At 53.4% G+C, this 18050-nt stretch overlaps 1 protein-coding gene across 1 annotated transcript; it reads left to right on the top strand.

Annotated features, from left to right (window-relative positions):
• The first annotated feature begins 790 nt into the window (after positions 1–790).
• Positions 791–17288, top strand: BFAR (bifunctional apoptosis regulator). Its single transcript, XM_060260859.1, has 9 exons — positions 791–864; positions 3033–3082; positions 3314–3635; positions 4753–4954; positions 8147–8316; positions 9562–9706; positions 11762–11950; positions 13904–14106; positions 16322–17288. Exons 3-9 carry the CDS (start codon positions 3373–3375, stop codon positions 16512–16514), a joined length of 1365 nt encoding a protein of 454 aa, XP_060116842.1. The 5' UTR covers positions 791–864; positions 3033–3082; positions 3314–3372; the 3' UTR covers positions 16515–17288.
• The last annotated feature ends 762 nt before the right edge of the window (positions 17289–18050 follow it).

Genomic DNA, 18050 nt, shown 5'->3' with positions numbered 1-18050 from the left:
AGGCTCCACCCAGAGTTGGCAATGTGCTGCTTGGCCAGCATTGCCAGGTCCAATTCAATAAATACCTGGGGACTTTGGGGGTGGAGCCAGGAGACTTTGAGGGTGGAGCCAGGAGCAAGGTTGTGACAGGCACAATTGAACTCCCAAGGGAGTTCTGGCCATCACATTTAAAGGGACCGCATACCTTTTAAATGCCTTCCCTCCACTGGAAATAATGAAGGATAGGGGCACCTTCTTTTGGGGCTCGCAGAAGTGGACCTCCTGCTCCAATCTTTTTGAAACTTGGAGGGTCTTTTGGGGAGAGGCACTGGATGCTATGCTGAAAATGTGGTGCCTCTATCTCAAAAAACAGCCCCCCCTGAGCCCCAGATACCCGCTGATCAATTCTCCATTATACCCTATGGGAGTCTGCCTCCATAGGGAATAATGGTGTACCCAGCAGAGATTTCCTCCCCCCCCCGCTTTCTGATGACCTTGGAGTGAGGGGGAGGGCCTCCAAACCGGGGGATCTCCTGCCCCCCACTGGGGATTGGCAACCCCACGTGGCAATCCCCCGCCCTCCTGGAGAGCAATGCCAAGGGAGGAAGGAAGGAGGAGCTGAAGCCAAAATCGCTTCTCTGGGCTGCAAAAATCCCTTTTGCGACTTGGAAGGCCTGGGAGGGCCGCTCTAGCTCCCGCGGTCCTCCACCTCTATGGCCCCTCCTTCGCCTCCAGAACCGGAAGTGTGCCGCTCGGCCGTTTCGCTCTATGGTCGCCTGTAGAAGAGGGCGGGCTGGTGGCGTCAGTGCGCAGGCGCGGCCGGAAGTAGATGCCGGCGGGGCTTGACCGAGGGAAGGGAGATGTCGCCGCTGCCGCTGCTGCCGGGTCGGGGTCCAGGGAGCGCCGGAGTGGGGCGGGGGTCGCACAGGGGGCCCGGCTGGGACGAGGCTGCGCTGCAGGGTGGCATGGGGGGGGGCTGTCCCAGACTGAAGGCTCTTCTTCCCCCCACCCCCCGGGGCAGAACCCCCTGCAAGCAGAAATGCAGCTTCTCAGGGAGGGGGAAGTCTGGCTGGAAGAAGGCGCTGGCTGAGGCCCACGAGCTTTCTCCTTCGAGGAGGGGGGCTGTGACAGTTCTAGGAGGCGCCTGGAGGCTGTGCACGGGTGTCAGCCCGGTTCAGACGAGGTGCTAGACACGTGAAGGGGGAAAGCCCTTTAGGCTCCCTCTGCTGTCAAGCCTGGCTGGGAGGGAGCTGAGCCGGTGGGGTGGAGGAGGGGGAGAGTAATACCTGAAGGGAAGGGCCAAAGGCGCCCCAAGGAGGGCAGGAAAGGGGACTGCACCTTTTTGTGAATAGGATTCGTTCTCCCTGATCCTTCTTGCACTCTGGCCTGAGCAGGGCTTTGACAGGCCTGTGTCCTGGAAGCTCTTGACACTCTGTCTCGATTGAAGATACGGTCAGAGAGCAGCCAAGGGTTAGCCTGCTGTCAAAGAGCTCAGTGCGAGTCCAGCACCACCTAGAGAGCAGCCAAAGTTCCAGAGTGTGAGCTCCAGCTCCCTTTGGCAGGCATTGTTGTCTGTTGGAAGCAGTTGAGCTCGAAGGGACTCCTGGCCTCAAATCTACCTATCCTGCTTGAGAGTCTTTTTAAAATTATGGTTCAGGGTTCCTGGAATTTCTCAGCTTATTTTTGTTTAAAGCAAAAAGCGTGGAGGCTCTTGCAAGCCACATCAGCTTGTGAAACCTCTCTCAGGTATTCGTAAGAAGAGCTCTGATGAATCAGAGTAAGGGCCTGTCTAGGCAGCTGCCCTCAGTAGTCCCTGGCACTGCGACATTCAATAGTACATTGCCCCTGAACATGGAGGCGATATTAACTAGGCAACACAAAGCAGCATGTTTTCCCTTGGACTTAATGGGTAGCTGCTGCTCAGCCGTGGACTTCTGGAGGTGACTAGTGAGGTTTCTATAGCAGCAGGGAATGATATTCTGCATCCCACCATCTCTTGTTTAAAATAAATTTCTTCTTATCTCTGTGGTGTATAAGGTATACCCAATGGTGCCAGCCTCATTAGTGTGCACATCTGAGGATTTTGCCATTTGCTCACTTCATGAGTGCATTGTAAATACTCTGTATGGAAAGGGTGGGAACATACTACCCAATGAAACAGTAAAGCATTGTTTTCCATGAGTATATAAAACCCACTGGGAGAAAAAAACAGATTTGTAATAAATGCATTCAACATGCTTGGGCGTTTCCCTTATATAGGAGCCCTTAGACTCTGGCCCTAAGGGCATAAACAGTTTTTATACTTAATTACATTGTTATTGCTTAGGTTGTTCAGCCTTTGAAGAGCAATTTACATGCTCCAAAATGCATTGAAGTCTTTGTCAGCTTGCAGAGAGGTGGTGTTTGTCACCTCTTGGTGTTTTTGTGGGGTCTTTCAGTTCATGTGTTGTAAATCAGTGGTCCCCAACCTTTTTGGCCCTGGGGACCAGCCAACTATGGCCCCAGGGCCGGCAGGGTGGGGGCACCCAATTCTCTGCAGTGTTTCCTCTTCCCTCCCTCACCCCCCATGCAGCCTCATCGCCCCCCTGCACAGCCTCACCACCTCCTCCCGTTTTCCTCCCCCTGTTACCTCCTCCCTCCGCCGCCCCCGCGCAGCCTCGCCTCCTCCCATTGTCCTCCCCCATTTCCTCCTCCCTCCTTTGCCGCCCCCTCCGCAGCCTCGCCGCCACCTCCCCCCCCCCCGTTTTCACCATTTTAAGGCCGAGGAAGGGGCCGTGAAGCACCTCCCAGGCTGAACCCCCCACCAATCAGCTGATGGGTTGGAAAGTCGCCACAGCAGCAGTCAGCAATACTGCCCTTGCCTTCTTCCCTTCCCCGGCCTTAAAATGGTGAAAATGGGGAAGAGGAGGCACCGCGGGGGGGCGGTGAGGCCGCATGGGGGGGGGGCGGCGAGGTTGCGCAGCCCGTTTCAAAGAGGTTGCGGCCCGGTACCGGTCCCTGGCCTGGGGGTTGGGGACCCCTGTTGTAAATGGCTTGTTTTCTCTTTTTCTTAGATTGCATTTTCTTCAGGCCAGAGATGCGTGTGATTCTGACTTGACTGCAGGTATGCAAATAGGTTGTTTGTCTCGGTAGGAAAACTGAGTGTTGACTGTTGAAGGTTTTCACTTCAGAAGTGGAGGAGGACATTTTGGAATGTTTGGGAACTCTCCTACCATGGTGCCTGGAGGCAGGAAATATGCTGGTTCTTTCTGTCTTCCCCTGGGGAGGGATCTGTCTTGTGTTGTCTTGTGTCGTCTCACGGAGAAGCTGAGTCACTTTTTCCTGCTGTTTCCAGAACTGGTCACCTGCTGCATGATCTGAGAGGCCTTTGCCCAGTCTGCTTCAAGACAGAACATGGAGGACGGTGCAGAACCGCAACGTGGAGTGGAGAAGCAGGAGGTGGCAGCAGCTGCTCCGGTTTTCAGCCGGGAGATTTCCGTGAGCGAGTTCTGCTGCCACTGCTGCTATGACATTCTGATCAACCCGACCACCTTGAACTGCGGGCATAGCTTCTGCAGGCACTGCCTGGCCTTGTGGTGGGCCTCCTCCAAGAAAAACGAGTGCCCGGAGTGCCGGCAGAACTGGGAAGGGTTCCCAAAAGTCAACATCCTCCTCAGGTGATTGCGGGGGCACGATGGGCCACCATGGGCTTTGCTTGTTCACCTGAAATGTTTCTAGCCTGCTGTTCCCCAGGTGACTCAGAGCTCACACTGCTGGCTCTTGAATTTTCAGTCTTCTCCATTCCCCCCCCCCTGTTGTTTGGGCCCCTTAGATGTTCTTCACTTCCTACTTCCACGTTTGAAGCACTGCATATTTCTTTTTCTGGCTCGTGGGAGCATCAGAGCTGGCCTGCCTGTCTGTCCAGGCTGTTGTGGGCTGAGAAAGTCTGACAGGATGGTAGTGCCAGAGGGCAGCTGTCTTGGTCTGTAGTTGAACAGTTAGATTCAACCTTTAGAGCCCAACGAGCTCTAGGACCTTAGAGCCCAATGAGATGTTTGCAGTATGAGCCTCAATGGTTCTGAACTCTGACAAAGGGAGCTCTCACTCTCAAAAGCTTCTGTCCCCCACAAATAATCGTGGTCTTTAAGGTGTTCCTGGACCCAGCTGTTAGCAGAACAACACAGGAAGCGGCTGTAGACTGACTCAGTCTTGTCTGCTCGGACTGGCAGCCGCTCTCCAGGGTCTCAGGCACAGAGGTCTCTCATGCCACCTACTGGAGGGAGTGGGAAGTGCCGTCAGGTTGCAGCCCACAAATGGCAACACCACAGAATTTTCAGTGCAAGGTGGTTTTCAGAGGTGGTTTGCTCTTGCAACCCTGGGCTTCCTTGGGGGTCTCCCATGCAAGTGTGGCCCTGCTTAGCTTTCCATGAGCCAGGGGGATCAGGTCAGGGAATGTCATTGGCTACGCAGTCCCTTTGGATTGGAGGTGGCCGTGCTCCCCCCCGCCCGGGACATGCAAGGCTCCTCTTTGTCCTGTCATCAGAAGAGCCCAGAAGGAACGCTTGGCGTGCCCTCAATGGCTGCCAAGAGATTGCCCAACAAGTTTCTTGGATCAGTGGAAATTTGGGGCAAGGGTTCCCCATTTCTGCCCTTCAGACACCAACCCCCCACCCCCCGCTGGCTCTCCTGCCAGGGCATGCAAAGGAGCTCTCCAGCAGAGACGGCATGTCTTCCAGCCTCAGCGATCGCGATCCTCTTGGAAGGTGTCTTGCTGAGCCGCTCTTCCCTCTGCAGAGACGCCATCGAGAAGCTGTTCCCAGACGCCACAGAACAGCGGAAAGACGACATCCAGCAAAACGCCGACATCTCCCGGAGCCTGGCAGCATTTCAGAAGTACGGGAATGACCAGGCATCTGCAGTCCCAAACGCGGGGAGGACTGACCCTCGAGGAAGGGGCTTCTTCTCCGGAGTCCTGACGGCTTTAAGTTGCGTGGCGGTACGTGTCCCCTTGGAGGCGGCGCCCCCCTGCCTGCTGTCAGAAGAGGAGGGCAGGGTACTGGGGAGAGAACGTTCAGTGGCAGGTGAAGCCACCAAAAACAGAGAAGGATCAGACTTTTGTGGGCCACACTCATGCCCTTCCTCGAGTCCCCTCCTCATGGAAGGTAGAGCTTGGGCCTCTTTGCTGGCCTTTCACCTCTCATGGGCCACCTTTTTCTTTACATAAGAACATAAGAGAAGCCCTGTTGGATTAGGCCGATGGCCCCTCCAGTCTGTGTCACGCAGTGGCCAAAAACCCCAGGTGCCATCAGGAGGTCCACCAGTGGGCCCAGGACACTAGAAGCCCTCCCACTGTGCCCCCCCACAGCACCAAGAAGACAGAGCATCCCTGCCCCCGACCTAAGAACATAAGAGAAGCCATGTTGGATCAGGCCAATGGCCCCTCCAGTCCAACACTCTGTGTCACACAGTGGCCAAAAAACCAGGTGCCATCAGGAGGTCCATCCGTGGGGCCAGGACACTAGAAGCCTTCCCACTGTTGCCCCCCCAAGAACCAAGAATACAGAGCATCCCTGCCCCCGACCTAAGAACATAAGAGAAGTCATGTTGGATCAGGCCAATGGCCCCTCCAGTCCAACACTCTGTGTCACACAGTGGCCAAAAAACCAGGTGCCATCAGGAGGTCCACCAGTGGGGCCAGGACACTAGAAGCCCTCCCACTGTTGCCCCCCCCCCCAAGAACCAAGAATACAGAGCATCCCTGCCCCCAACCTAAGAACATAAGAGAAGCCATATTGGATCAGGCCAATGACTCTGTGTCACACAGTGGCCAAAAAACTCAGGTGCCATCAGGAGGTCCCCCAGTGGGGCCAGGACACTAGAAGCCCTCCCTCTGTTACTCCCCCAAGCACCAAGAAGACAGAGCATCACTGCCCCAGACATAAGAACAGAAGAGAAGCCGTGTTGGATCAGGCCAATGACCCATCCAGTCCAACACTCTGTGTCACACAATGGCAAAAAACCCCAAGTGGCATCAGGAGGTCCACCAGTGGGGCCAAGACACTAGAAGTCCTCTCACTGTGCCCCCCCCCCACAAAAGCACCGAGAATACAGAGCTTCACTGCCCCAGAGAGTTCCAACGATAAGCTGTGGCTAATGGCCACTGATGGACCTCTGCTCCGTATGTTTATCCAATCCCCTCTTGAAGCTGTCTATGCTTGTAGTCGCCACCACGTCCTGTGGCAGTGAATTCCACGTGTTAATCACCCTTTGGGTGAAGGACTTCCTTTTATCCATTCTAACCCGACTGCTCAGCAATTTCATTGAGTGCCCATGAGTTCTTGTATGGTGAGAAAGGGAGAAAAGGACTTCTTTCTCTACCTTCTCTATTCTTTCCCAATGCTAGCCACCCCCAAGCTAAAGGGAGGGGCTTCCAAGAGCCCAGCCCTCCTTCCAGGCTCTTTTCACTGGAAGATGTGAGCCAGGCTACTAAACACGGCTGGGGTTGGGGGGCTTCAGCTCCCAGGTGGTGGTGATTTCCAGGCCTTTGGCTCAAAGGCGTATTCCTCCCTGTCCCTGCTCAAAGCTTTTCCTCCTGCAATGTATGATGTGACTTAAGGAAGTCATGTGCTTTGTGGAAGGTTTTGCCCGGAATCTATCACAAGGCTTCTTGAGTAAACACAAAAGAAGCTTTTAACGAAGAAGCAGGTAGCAAACAGTTGTAGCAGGGAAGCGCAAGACTGCTAGTCTTGCCAGACTGACGATCAGTGAAAGGTGCAGTCCAAATATAGGTTACAGATTAACGGCTCACCACTTCTCCAGTCTAACCATTCCCTGCTCAAAAGTCTTTGAATTAGTTCCCAGACCACAGTGCCGCTTTTCTCCAAGGCCACATTCCAACACTGCAAACGTTTTCAGTTGATCCCTCTCTTCCTTTACCAAGGAGACAAAATTAAGCCCCTGATTCCCACCAAAGTTACCCTGTGTTATGGCCTCTTATGACTGTTACCGATACTGTACTATTCTACAGTCATCCATCTAGAAAATATAATGAATCTGTATAAAGGTTAGTGAATGTTGATGTTGTAGTTCATAAGTTAGCACAGACCTGAGTAAAGGAAATGTATGTAAATACATATATAAATGCATGTAACAATACAGTAGTGGATATGTGAATATGCTGGAGACAATGAAGCACTCCTTAGCAATGGCAATAATATTAAGGAAATTAGTAGAGTGTTACTTAACTACAGGTTTGAAACATCGTTGTCAGGGACTTGTACCTGCGACTTTGGGCCAGTTGAGACTACGAAGATTTGCCCGAAGGTGAGAGGCAGTGTGGTTGGCCTCTCCAGTTTGGTGTAGCGGTTAAGTCCATGGATTCTTATTTGGGAGAACCAGATTTGATTCCCCACTCCTCCACTTGCAGCTGCTGGGTGACCTTGGGTCAGTCGTAACTCTCTCAGGGGCTGCTTTGCTCAAGAGCGGTTCTCTCAGAACGCTCTCAGTCCCACCTACCTCACAGGGTGTCTGTTGTGGGGAGGGGAAGGGGGAGGAGATTGTAAGCCACACTGGTGCTCCTTCAGGTAGTAAAGGGTGGGGTATAAATCCAAGATCCTCTTTTTCGTGTGAAGCCAGCTGGGTGACCTTAGACCAGTCACAAGTTCTCTCAGAGCTGTTCTCTCTCAGCTCCACCTACCTCACAGGGTGTCTGTTGTGGGGGGAGGAAGGGAAGGAGCTGCTTGGAGACTTCCTGGGGTATAGAAAAGCGGGGTGTGAAAACCAGCTCTTCTTCAGTTGTTTTCTCTGCGCTCTGCTGAGCTGCTCTGCTCTGCAGTCCCTCTCTCCCCTCCACCCCCCGCAGCCCTTTGGACTTCCCTCCCCAGGGAGATTGGATTGCCTTCCTCTGTTGGCATCTTTCACCAGCGGGGGGAGACTTCTTTGCTTCATCTGGTGTATACTACCCCCCCCCCCCTCCATAACTATTACTGGCCCTCCTACTAGTCTTGCTTGTTTCCATGTTTTTAACGGAATTATTTTATCGTTTGAACTGTAGTTTTAATTGCTTAAATGTTTCAGTGTTTTTTTGCATTCACCACCTTGTAGACTCTGATTGGTTGGGAAGGTGGCAGGAAGGGCCTGTGAGGGAAGGCCTGTGTTCACGCCCCTCCCTCTGTGGGTTCTTCCGCAGGTGGTCTTGCTCGGCTACCACTGGAGCAGCAGAGAGCTGGAGGACGACCTCCTTGTCCACAAGCCGGTGGCCAGGTGGGGGGCCGAAGAGGTGACGCACTGGCTGGGCCAGCTGGGGCCCTGGGCCGCCCTCTACCAGGAGAGGTTCCTGCTGGAAAGAGTCAACGGCAGGTGAGGAAGGGGCTGCTGATGCCCCTGCGTAACTGCTGCAGGGAACCGCTTCTCAGAGGTTGTGTGTCCCTTGGGTCATGCAAACATTGGGGCAAACGTGTTTGTTTTGAAAGGAAGTTTCCACAAATAGTTTCCCCATTCACAAGAAGCCCCTGCTGGTCAGCCTTACTAACTAGGAACATGTCAGATTTTTAAAATGTGGTTGGAGGTAGGTGACTGCCAGTTTGGTGTAGTGGTTAAGTGTGCGGACTCTTATCTGGGAGAACCGGGTTTGATTCCCCACTCCTCTACTCACAGCTGCTGGCATGGCCTTGGGTCAGCCGTAGCTCTGGCAGGAGTTGTCCTTGAAAAGGCAGCTGCTATGATTGCCATTTGCTGGCCTTGGGTCAGCCATAGCTCTCTTATCTGGGAGAACCGGGTTGGATTCCCCACTCCTCCACTCACAGCTGCTGGAATGGCCTTGGGTCAGCCATAGCTCTCTTATCTGGGAGAACCGGGTTGGATTCCCCACTCCTCCACTTGCAGCTGCTGGAATGGCCTTGGGTCAGCCATAGCTCTCTTATCTGGGAGAACCGGGTTGGATTCCCCACTCCTCCACTTGCAGCTGCTGGAATGGCCTTGGGTCAGCCATACCTCTCTTATCTGGGAGAACCGTGTTGGATTCCCCTCTCCTCCACTTGCACCTGCTGGAATGGCCTTGGGTCAGCCAGAGCTCTCTTATCTGGGAGAACCGGGTTTGATTCCCCACTCCTCCACTTGCACCTGCTGGAATGGCCTTGGGTCAGCCAGAGCTCTCTTATCTGGGAGAACCGGGTTGGATTCCCCACTCCTCCACTTGCAGCTGCTGGAATGGCCTTGGGTCAGCCAGAGCTCTCTTATCTGGGAGAACCGGGTTTGATTCCCCACTCCTCCACTTGCACCTGCTAGCATGGCCAGCCATAGCTCTGGCAGAGGTTGTCCTTGAAAGGGCAGCTGCTGTGAGAGCCCTCTCAGCCCCATCCACCTCCCAGGGTGTCTGTTGTGGGGGAGGAAGGGAAAGGAGATTGTGAGCCGCTCTCAGTCTCTGATACTGAGAGAAGGGCGGGGTATAAATCTCCAGTCGTCTCCTTCTGCTGCTGCTCACGTGGCCGTCCTGGGGAGCCCGATGCTTCCCTGCTGTGCGATTCCCAGTTTCTGGCTGCTCAGTGCTGTGCAAAGCCTGGCAGGGGAGTGTTTCTTCTCTCACGGGAGCGGTTGGTGTTCCAGGCTCCTCCTGACGCTGACGGATGAGGATTTTGCCCGGGCTCCATTCCACATTGAGAACAGCAGCCACAGAAAGGCCATCGTGGCAGAGCTGGAGCGGGTGAAGGCGCTGGGGGTGAAGCCGCCACAGAACCTGTGGGAATACAAGGTAAGCCGGCCGTGCACCCAAGCCCCTTGCCCAAGGCTTTCCAGCTAGAGCTCCCTCTGCCTTGGGGGCAGATCCAAGGAGGAAAGGGGCTCTGGCCCTCACTGCCTTACAGCCTCACCGGAGAAAGCTCCATGTGGGGAATTCCCAGTGTTCTCTTTATTTATTTTATTTTGTATTTTACTAGGCGTCTATTCCGCCCTGCCCCATAATGGGCTCAGGGTGGATCACAACATAAACTGAACAATAAAAAACCTACCGTTTAAATTCAAAACAATACATTAAAGTGAGTAAATCAAACAATAGAACAATAAAACAAAAAGGTGCATCCTCAGACCGGAAGGGCACATTTCACAGGATACAGCAGTTTTCGGTCCAGAACAAATGATGGTGATAATAAATAGGACAGCACCATAATCTGTAAAGCACGATGTCCCAACAAGGGAAGGTCACCTAATGGAATAGGTTGCCCACTGCCTCAACCAAAGGCCAGGTGGAACAGGCATGGGTGTCCCATTTGGATCAGGAGCGTGGGGTGAAACTCCCTGTCTCACTACTTTCCCCATCCAGAATAACTCTAGGAATCACTGTTTGTTCTCCTGGGAAAGATGATACAGACATGGCACTGGTACATCCCCCCCACCCCACCCCCGCGCTGTGCAAATAGCAGCTCTCTGGGACCATTCTCGGTGGGGAAAACAGCCCAGCAATGAAAGCGGAACACGCCCGTAACTCACACGTGCCCTTGGTAGGTGGCTTTTAAAAACCAGCACAAGCTGGTGACCCAGTAACCTCAGCACAGTTTCTGGCTAAACCTTCCCTGGTCCCATCTGTGCAGGCCATGCCAGCCCCCGGCTCAAAGCAGTTTGATGGAGGGGTCAGCAAGAGTCACCCCTGCTCCTTCCCGCCACGAACAGGATTTTCTCCGCAAGCGTCTCTGGGCTGTTTTAATGTGATTTGATATCGGCAGTTGAATTTAATAGCGTTTCATTCTCTCTTCGCTCCCCATGTTTGAGTTTGAAGGTGAAGTTAAAGATGGCAACGCTGCCTGAAGCATTAGAGAGCGCTGGGATGTGTGTGTGTGTGTGTGTGGAATCGAAAGCACACACACACACCCCAGTGACTCACACAGCCCTGCCGAAATTGGCTGGAGCTGCGTGTTCGTTTCAGGGTAGGTGGTGCTCCTGGGCCAGACCTGTCCCTCTTTCTCCTTCTGCCAGTCATGGTGCGTCCCCCGGACTTGCTTTCCCTGGTCTGAAGCGGCAAAGCAGAAGAAGCTCAGAGCTTCCTTCGCACCAGACTGGGTTCGCGTGGCTCAGACTTCAAAGCGTCACCTGGTGGTCCGCTTCCTATGAAGGAGCCTGCGTGATTGGCAAGAAATCAAGGAGTATCAAAGATTTCAGGTTTTCACGGCTGGTAACATCATTAGGGTTTGTAGAGTCTTTCGGGCTCAAGTGCCGTGTTCTACTGGAGAAAGTTTTCCTTCCAGACGTTTCGTTCTCAGCTGCGGAGAACGTCCTCAGTGGCGTTGCAGCCGGAGCAGGCGCTCAGACCTTCTTGGCTGCTGTGCATAGAGAAAACTTTCTCCAGTAGAACACGGCACTTGATCCCGAAAGACTCTACAAACCCTAATCAAGGAGTAGATTTTCAAAAAAGTTTTTGCATATTCTTTGCTGTATAACGGGGTGACCCAAACTTGCTTAACGTAAGAGCCACGAAGAATAGCTTGGAGAACATCGACTGAGGGGTGACATGATCGTGGTTTACAAGATTATGCACGGGATAGAGAAGGCAAAGAAAGGAGGACTTTTCTCCCTTTCTCACAATACGAGAACTCGCGGGCACTCAATGAATTGCTGAGCAGTCGGGTTAGAATGGATAATAGGACTTCTTCACCCAAAGGGTGGTTAGCACATGGAATTCACTGCCACAGGAGGTGGTGATGGCTGCCAGCTTCCAGAGCGGATTGGAGAAACATCTGGAGCAGAGGCCTCTCAGTGGCTATTAGCCACAGCGTATTGATAGAACTCTGTGTTTTGTTCTCTTGTCGGCTTTCAGGCTGTCCACCCCAGCAAGTCTGTCTTCCTGCTCTACGCCTTGAAGAGCTCCCCGCGGCTCACTCTGCTCTACCTGTACCTCTTCGATTACACGGACCTTTTCCTCCCGTTCCTCCACACCATCTGCCCAGAGCAGCAGCAGCAGCAGGACGAAGAAGGGGACCTCGAGGACGTTCTGGCCAAATTGCTGGTGAGTGTTCAGGACCTGACAGAGGACTCAGCCGTCCTGAGACAGAAGCAAGCAGGAGGGGTGTTTAGAAGGGACGGCGTCGCTTGGGATGCTTGAGTGGCTGGTGTGAGGCTCAGGAACAGGAAAACCAGCAGTGGCCTGCCCAGCACCATCAGGGAAGAGAATGAAGCTTTCCAGTCTTTCTGGAACAGCTTTTAGGGGTTCTCTTGCTTTTCCCAGAGACACAGACTTGGGTATGAAGTCTGAGTCCAGAGCTCCTTTAAGACCAACAAAGTTTATTTCTGGGTAGCTTTTGTGTGCGTGTGTGCGTGCATGTTTCTGAAGTGTCCATGAACACAAAACCTGATATCCAAAATAGAACTTGATGGGCTTTAAAGATGCCCCTGGACTCCAACTTTGTTGTGTTGTTTTGGACCCAGGGCCGGGCCTCCCACTAAGCAAACTAGACCAAGAGCAGCAAGAGGCGGGGGGCGGCAAATTGGGCTCTCCCCCCCCCTTCGGTGCCCCAGGCAAGTGCTTAGCTTGCCTCCTTCCCCCATTCGGGCTGCTGGTGCGGCCTCCCGCCCTACCCCCCGCTGCGGTGTCCCGCCCCCCAGGTCCTCCGCTTGCCTGCCTGCTGCTGCTTTTAGCAGCGGCGCTCCGCTCGCTCGCTCACTCGCTCCCCCCTTCTTGCGGGCTAAAAGTAAGCTTAGCCGGCGAGCAGCTTGCACCTGCGCGTTTTGTCTCTTGGCCTTGCCTCTGCGTAGCGACCTTGGACTTCCTTGGTTGTCTCCCAGCCAAATACCAATTTGGGCCAGTCCTGCTTAGTTTCTGCCATCTGGCGAGTCGGAGTTAGTCTGGGCCAACCCAGGTCAGAGCTGCACAGAGAGGATGGACTCTTTGACTCTGCGGGAACAGAAGTCTTGGAATCTGAGCAATACGGAGTCTGTGATGTGCTGTAAGGTGAAGGATTGCCCTGAAGCTGCCCGGTGGTTTTCCTATCTGATGGACCACCTTTGGCCTTCCTGTTCTAAAGCACCCTGCACCTTCAGTTTGATGTAGTGGTTAAGTGCGGTTCTGGGAGAACCGGGTTTGATTCCCCACTCCTCCACTTGCAGCTGCTGGAATGGCCGTGGGTCAGCCATAGCTCTCTTATCTGGGAGAACCGGGTTTGATTCCCCACTCCTCCACTTGCAGCTGCCGGAATGGCCGTGGGTCAGCCATAGCTCTCTTATCTGGGAGAACCGGGTTGGATTCCCCACTCCTCCACTTGCAGCTGCCGGAATGGCCGTGGGTCAGCCATAGCTCTCTTATCTGGGAGAACCGGGTTTGATTCCCCACTCCTCCACCTGCAGCTTCTGGAATGGCCTTGGGTCAGCCAGAGCTCTCTTATCTGGGAGAACCGGGTTGGATTCCCCACTCCTCCACTTGCAGCTGCTGGAATGGCCTTGAATCAGCCAGAGCTCTCTTATCTGGGAGAACCGGATTTGATTCCCCACTCCTCCACCTGCAGCTGCTGGAATGGCCTTGGGTCAGCCATAGCTCTCTTATCTGGGAGAACCGGGTTTGATTCCCCACTCCTCCACTTGCAGCTGCCGGAATGGCCTTGGGTCAGCCAGAGCTCTTGCAGAGATTTCCTTGAAAGGGCAGCTACTGTAAGCTCTCTCAGCCCCACCTACCTGTTGTGGGGGGGAAGGTAAAAGAGATTATAAGCCACTCTGAGATTCAGAGCATAGGGCAGGGTATAAATCCAGTATCTTCTATCTTCTTCAGGCTGTTCCCTAGTGGGCTGGTGGGGGGAATTTCTTGGTTGTTGGGGAGAAGAGGCTGGAGGGGTTGCTTAAACGCTGGATTGTAGCTGGGCAAGTTGTGAGGCCCCCCCTAACTCAGCACCAACAAGCTGATGGCGCCATTAGAAGAAGAACTGTGCTCTGTGTTGGGCTTTGTTCTTTGTGATGAATTCTGTCTCTCTAGGACCCGAAGGAACCCGCTTGGAAGCAGTGGCGGGAGTTCCTGGTCAAGTACGTCTTCCTGCCCTACCAGCTGGTGGCCGAGTTTGCCTGGGACTGGCTGGAGGTGCACTACTGGACGTCCCGCTTCATCATCGTCAACGCCATGCTGCTCTCTGTCCTGGAGCTCTTCTCCTTTTGGAGGCTCTGGTCGAGAAGGGAACTGAAGTAAGTCCTATTTGGTTGGTGTCGGGGGGGGGATAGGAAGCACGGGGGAGGAAACGTAGATGGAGACCTGGAATGAGGGCGAAGGCACAGTTTTGTTCCCCAAGAAAGGGCCCTCTTTCCACACGGAGGCAAGCCTTCTCTTCCCTCTACAACAGGGTTCCCTGGCCCTCTCTAAGCCTGTGGGCAGCTTTGGAATTCTGGCACAGCATGGGGGGGCATAGCCACAAAACGACCCCCACAGGAGACGCAAAATGGCGTCCGCATCTTCAGTCCCACAGTGAAGATCCTTGCACTGTGGTGATGGCAACTGCCAAAGCAATGTTTTTAAAAACCAAGCTTCCGACGGCCCATAGCGCCCCCCCCCCCCACTTTCTAAAAGCACTGGGTGGGCAGCTGTGTTGTCTCTCAGGCAAAAGCCCTTCATCTTCAAGTGCTTTCCAAGACCTCAGTTTCTGCCATCGCTGGGATGTTACACATCTGAGTTGCGAGGGGAGACTTTCAGGAGCCTGTCTGATTCTCTCTGAATCAGTCTCAGAGTGGCTCACCATCTCCTTTATCTTCTCCCCCCACAACAGACACCCTGTGAAGTGGGTGGGGCTGAGAGGACTCTCACAGCAGCTGCCCTTTCAAGAACAACTCCTACACGAGCTCTGGCTGACCCAAGGCCATTCCAGCAGGTGCAAGTGGAGGAGTTGTCCCAGATAAGAGTCCGCGCACTTCACCACTACACCAAACTGGCTCTCTGCAGTGGCCATGCATGAAACAAAGGCAGTGGCGCATTGGCCTGGCCTTGTAGCAGACCTGCGCAGCAAACTCGAGTGGCCTGTGGCCGAAGGGTTGTTCTCTGCGTGCCCTCGCAGCTCTGCTCAAAGGTCAAGAGCACAGGGGGAGAGAAGCACTCCACTGGGCACCTTTCCCAGCTCTGTCTCCCAGAGTCTGCATGTTTTCTGCAACACAGTTTCTCTCCTCCTCCCCCCCCCCCCCCAAACACACCCCATTTGCCAAGTGTGCGGCTGTTGAATAGGGACTTGCTGTTCTTATCAGCCTGGGGCTCAGCATCTGAGCACCCGCTTTGCCCACGGAAGGTTTCCCGTTGGGCGACCTGGTTAAAAAGCCGTCTGGCCAGGTGGGTCTTGCTGCCGCTACCAGGTGGCTCTCTCCTTCAGGCCTGGTTTCTATTCCAGAGGAGCAACTAAGTTAGTTTTTGGGTTTTTTCTAAAGTCCTTTAGAGAACCGTAACGGAAGGGGTGAACTATTAGACAAGCTGTTTTGCCTTTGTTTTCAGTGGCATTTTTGCTTTTGTCAAAGGAAGGACCTTTTTCTGAACGTTTATTTATTTATTTGCCTTAGATTTATATCCCGCCCTCTCCGTGAGCAGACTCAGGGCGGCTAACGGTCATGTTAAAAACGGTTTCCAGTTACAGTTTTAAAAACAATAAAACTTAAGCAGCTTTAAAACTACATACTTGGTGCTATTCAAGAATTTCGGTACAGGCAAGTCAGATTACGATGGTGACGTAGTTCTTCTGTCGATCTGTTCGTGGTCCCTTCTGATGGTATTGCTCAGCAGCACAGAGTGGCAGCCTTCTTCCACTTAGTTGTTATTAGGCCTCTCGGAAAAGTTCAGTTTTACAGGCCCTGCAGAATTGGGAGAGATCCCGCAGGGTTCTTACGGCCTCCGGGAGAGCATTCCGTGGCATTGGTGCTGCCACTGAGAAGGCCCTGGCCCACGCAGAGCTTAGTCTGCAAGAGTTGTTCCTGCCTTTCCTAGCTTGGCATTCCAACAGCCCCTTAGACTAATGAGACCATTTGTGAAGAACAGAGGCTCCTTTTGGCAAAGGCCTCCTGGAAGCTGCGCCCTGGAACTCTCGCTGTTGGTCTGTGGGACTCTTCTACCGTAGACCAAAAGGGCAACTCTTTGAAACAACTTCCTTTCCTTGCCTATCTGCCAAGCTCCTAGTCCCTCCCACCCAAGGAAGGAAGGAAAAGACGCTTCAGAGCTGTGGGTTTACAGCAGGGCCGCTTCGGGGCAAGCTTAATGTGCTCCCCATAAAGGGGAGCGGTTTGGGCAAAGCAGGGAAACGCTCCCGACGGAACAGCAAAGGTGAGCTTGGCTTCTGCAAGGCCTGTAGAGGACTCGGCATGGATCTGATGTGAATGTGCCCTCTGTGCGCTCTCTCTCTTTCTCTCCCTCCTGCCTTCCTTCCTTCCCCAGGACTCTCCCTCACCGGATGTGGAACCACTTCTGGAAGGTGTCCACCCAGGGACTCCTGGTAGCCATTTTCTGGCCCTTCATCCCTCAGTTCCTCTGCAACTGCCTCTTCTACTGGGCATTGTACTTCAACCCCATCATAAACATCGACCTCGTGGTCAAGGAGGTCCGTCGCCTGGACACACAAGTGCTTTGACGCACCCTCTCAGACTCTTCCTCGCGCGGCACGCTGCACCTTCGGCCGTTTCGAAGGCAAGGGGACTTATTCTTTCCACAGCGATAAAACCTGTGTTGATTTCTTTCCCTGTTTGCTTTAACTCGTTTTTGGAGGAGGTATTTTTGTTGTCGTTGCAGTAGAAGCAACCAGGGCATTTTGGGAGCCGCTTCCCCCCCCCACACACACACACACCAGATGGCAGCCTCTTTGTTCATGGGATGGTCTGCCCAAAACTCCAGCTTGGGCCAGTTGTGTCAAATGGTTCTGGCTGTGGAATGGTACCTCGGGGGACCTGGCAAAAGCCCAAGCTTTTGGGTTCTGAAAAAAGACTTGTTTCTCTCCTTCGGGCACTTGTAGACGTAAAGGGATACTTGAAGAGGTACTTGCTCCTTGAAAAACACCACGATTTCAGACCTGATTTTGGGGCTTCCTTCTTCCCCCATCCCCATTTTAATGAATCAAAGGAGGAAGCAAATGTTGCTGTTGCTTTATTAACTTCCTAGGTCCAATTACAGCCACCTTTTTTAAAAGGAGTCCTGCATGCGGATCACCAGCCGTGAAGTGGCTGTTCTGTGTATCAAGTGCCTGTTTTCTCTGTTAGTTTCAAAGTCAGCCCAACCACACTGAGCTTTGTTTTAAACGCCTGCTTCCCTACAAATGAAGCTTCGATTATGTATTTGTATCAATATGATCTTCCGATTTGCATATGAGCCTTTTGGAGAATTAAACCGGATTTTCTTTTTTTTTCTAATATTTCTGTCTGCGAACTTCCCGGCTGTAAGGATGGGCAGAGTTTGACATTGTCACAGGCCTTGTGCTGCTTCTGTTTCTTTTGTGGCTTTCTCTGGGGCCGAGTTAGAATCATAGCGTTGGAAGGGGGCCGTAGAGGCCATCTAGTCCAACACCCTCTGCTCAGCGTATGAATCAGCCCAGGGCATCCCTGACCAGGGCTCGTCCAGCCCCTGCTTGAAGACGACCAGCTCCTCGTATTTCTCCTGAGCAGCATCTCAGGTTCCCAGCCAGCTGTGAGCCGGAGCTGGCTGGAAAGCTTCCCTTGGGACAAGGCACTTTTCACAAGACGACAGAAAACTGGTCAGAGAAACACTTGTTGGTGGATAAGTGCAGACTTTCCTGGCAGATTGAATCCAGACGCACCAACGTTAGCCCAGGGTTTATGTAACGTAACTCAGGAGAAAGAGCTAGGCTGCAGCCAGGTGACACTTATATGATCAGGACCCTCACCCCAAGGAAAAAGTGGGCAGAAAGGAGCACGGGTGCTGTAACAAAACACTTGTAAGAGAGCCAGTTTGGTGTAGTGGTTAAGTGTGCAGACTCTTATCTGGGAGAACCGGGTTAGATTCCCCACTCCTCCACTTGCACCTGCTGGAATGGCCTTGGGTCAGGCAGAGCTCTCTTATCTGGGAGAACCGGGTTTGATTCCCCACTCGTCCACCTGCACCTGCTGGAATTGCCTTGGGTCAGCCAGAGCTCTCTTATCTGGGAGAATCGGGTTTG

Source organism: Heteronotia binoei, chromosome 20, assembly GCF_032191835.1.
Source record: "Heteronotia binoei isolate CCM8104 ecotype False Entrance Well chromosome 20, APGP_CSIRO_Hbin_v1, whole genome shotgun sequence".
In the NCBI taxonomy this organism is placed as follows: Eukaryota; Metazoa; Chordata; class Lepidosauria; order Squamata; family Gekkonidae; genus Heteronotia; species Heteronotia binoei.
This window is presented reverse-complemented; position numbering and strand designations above follow the sequence as displayed.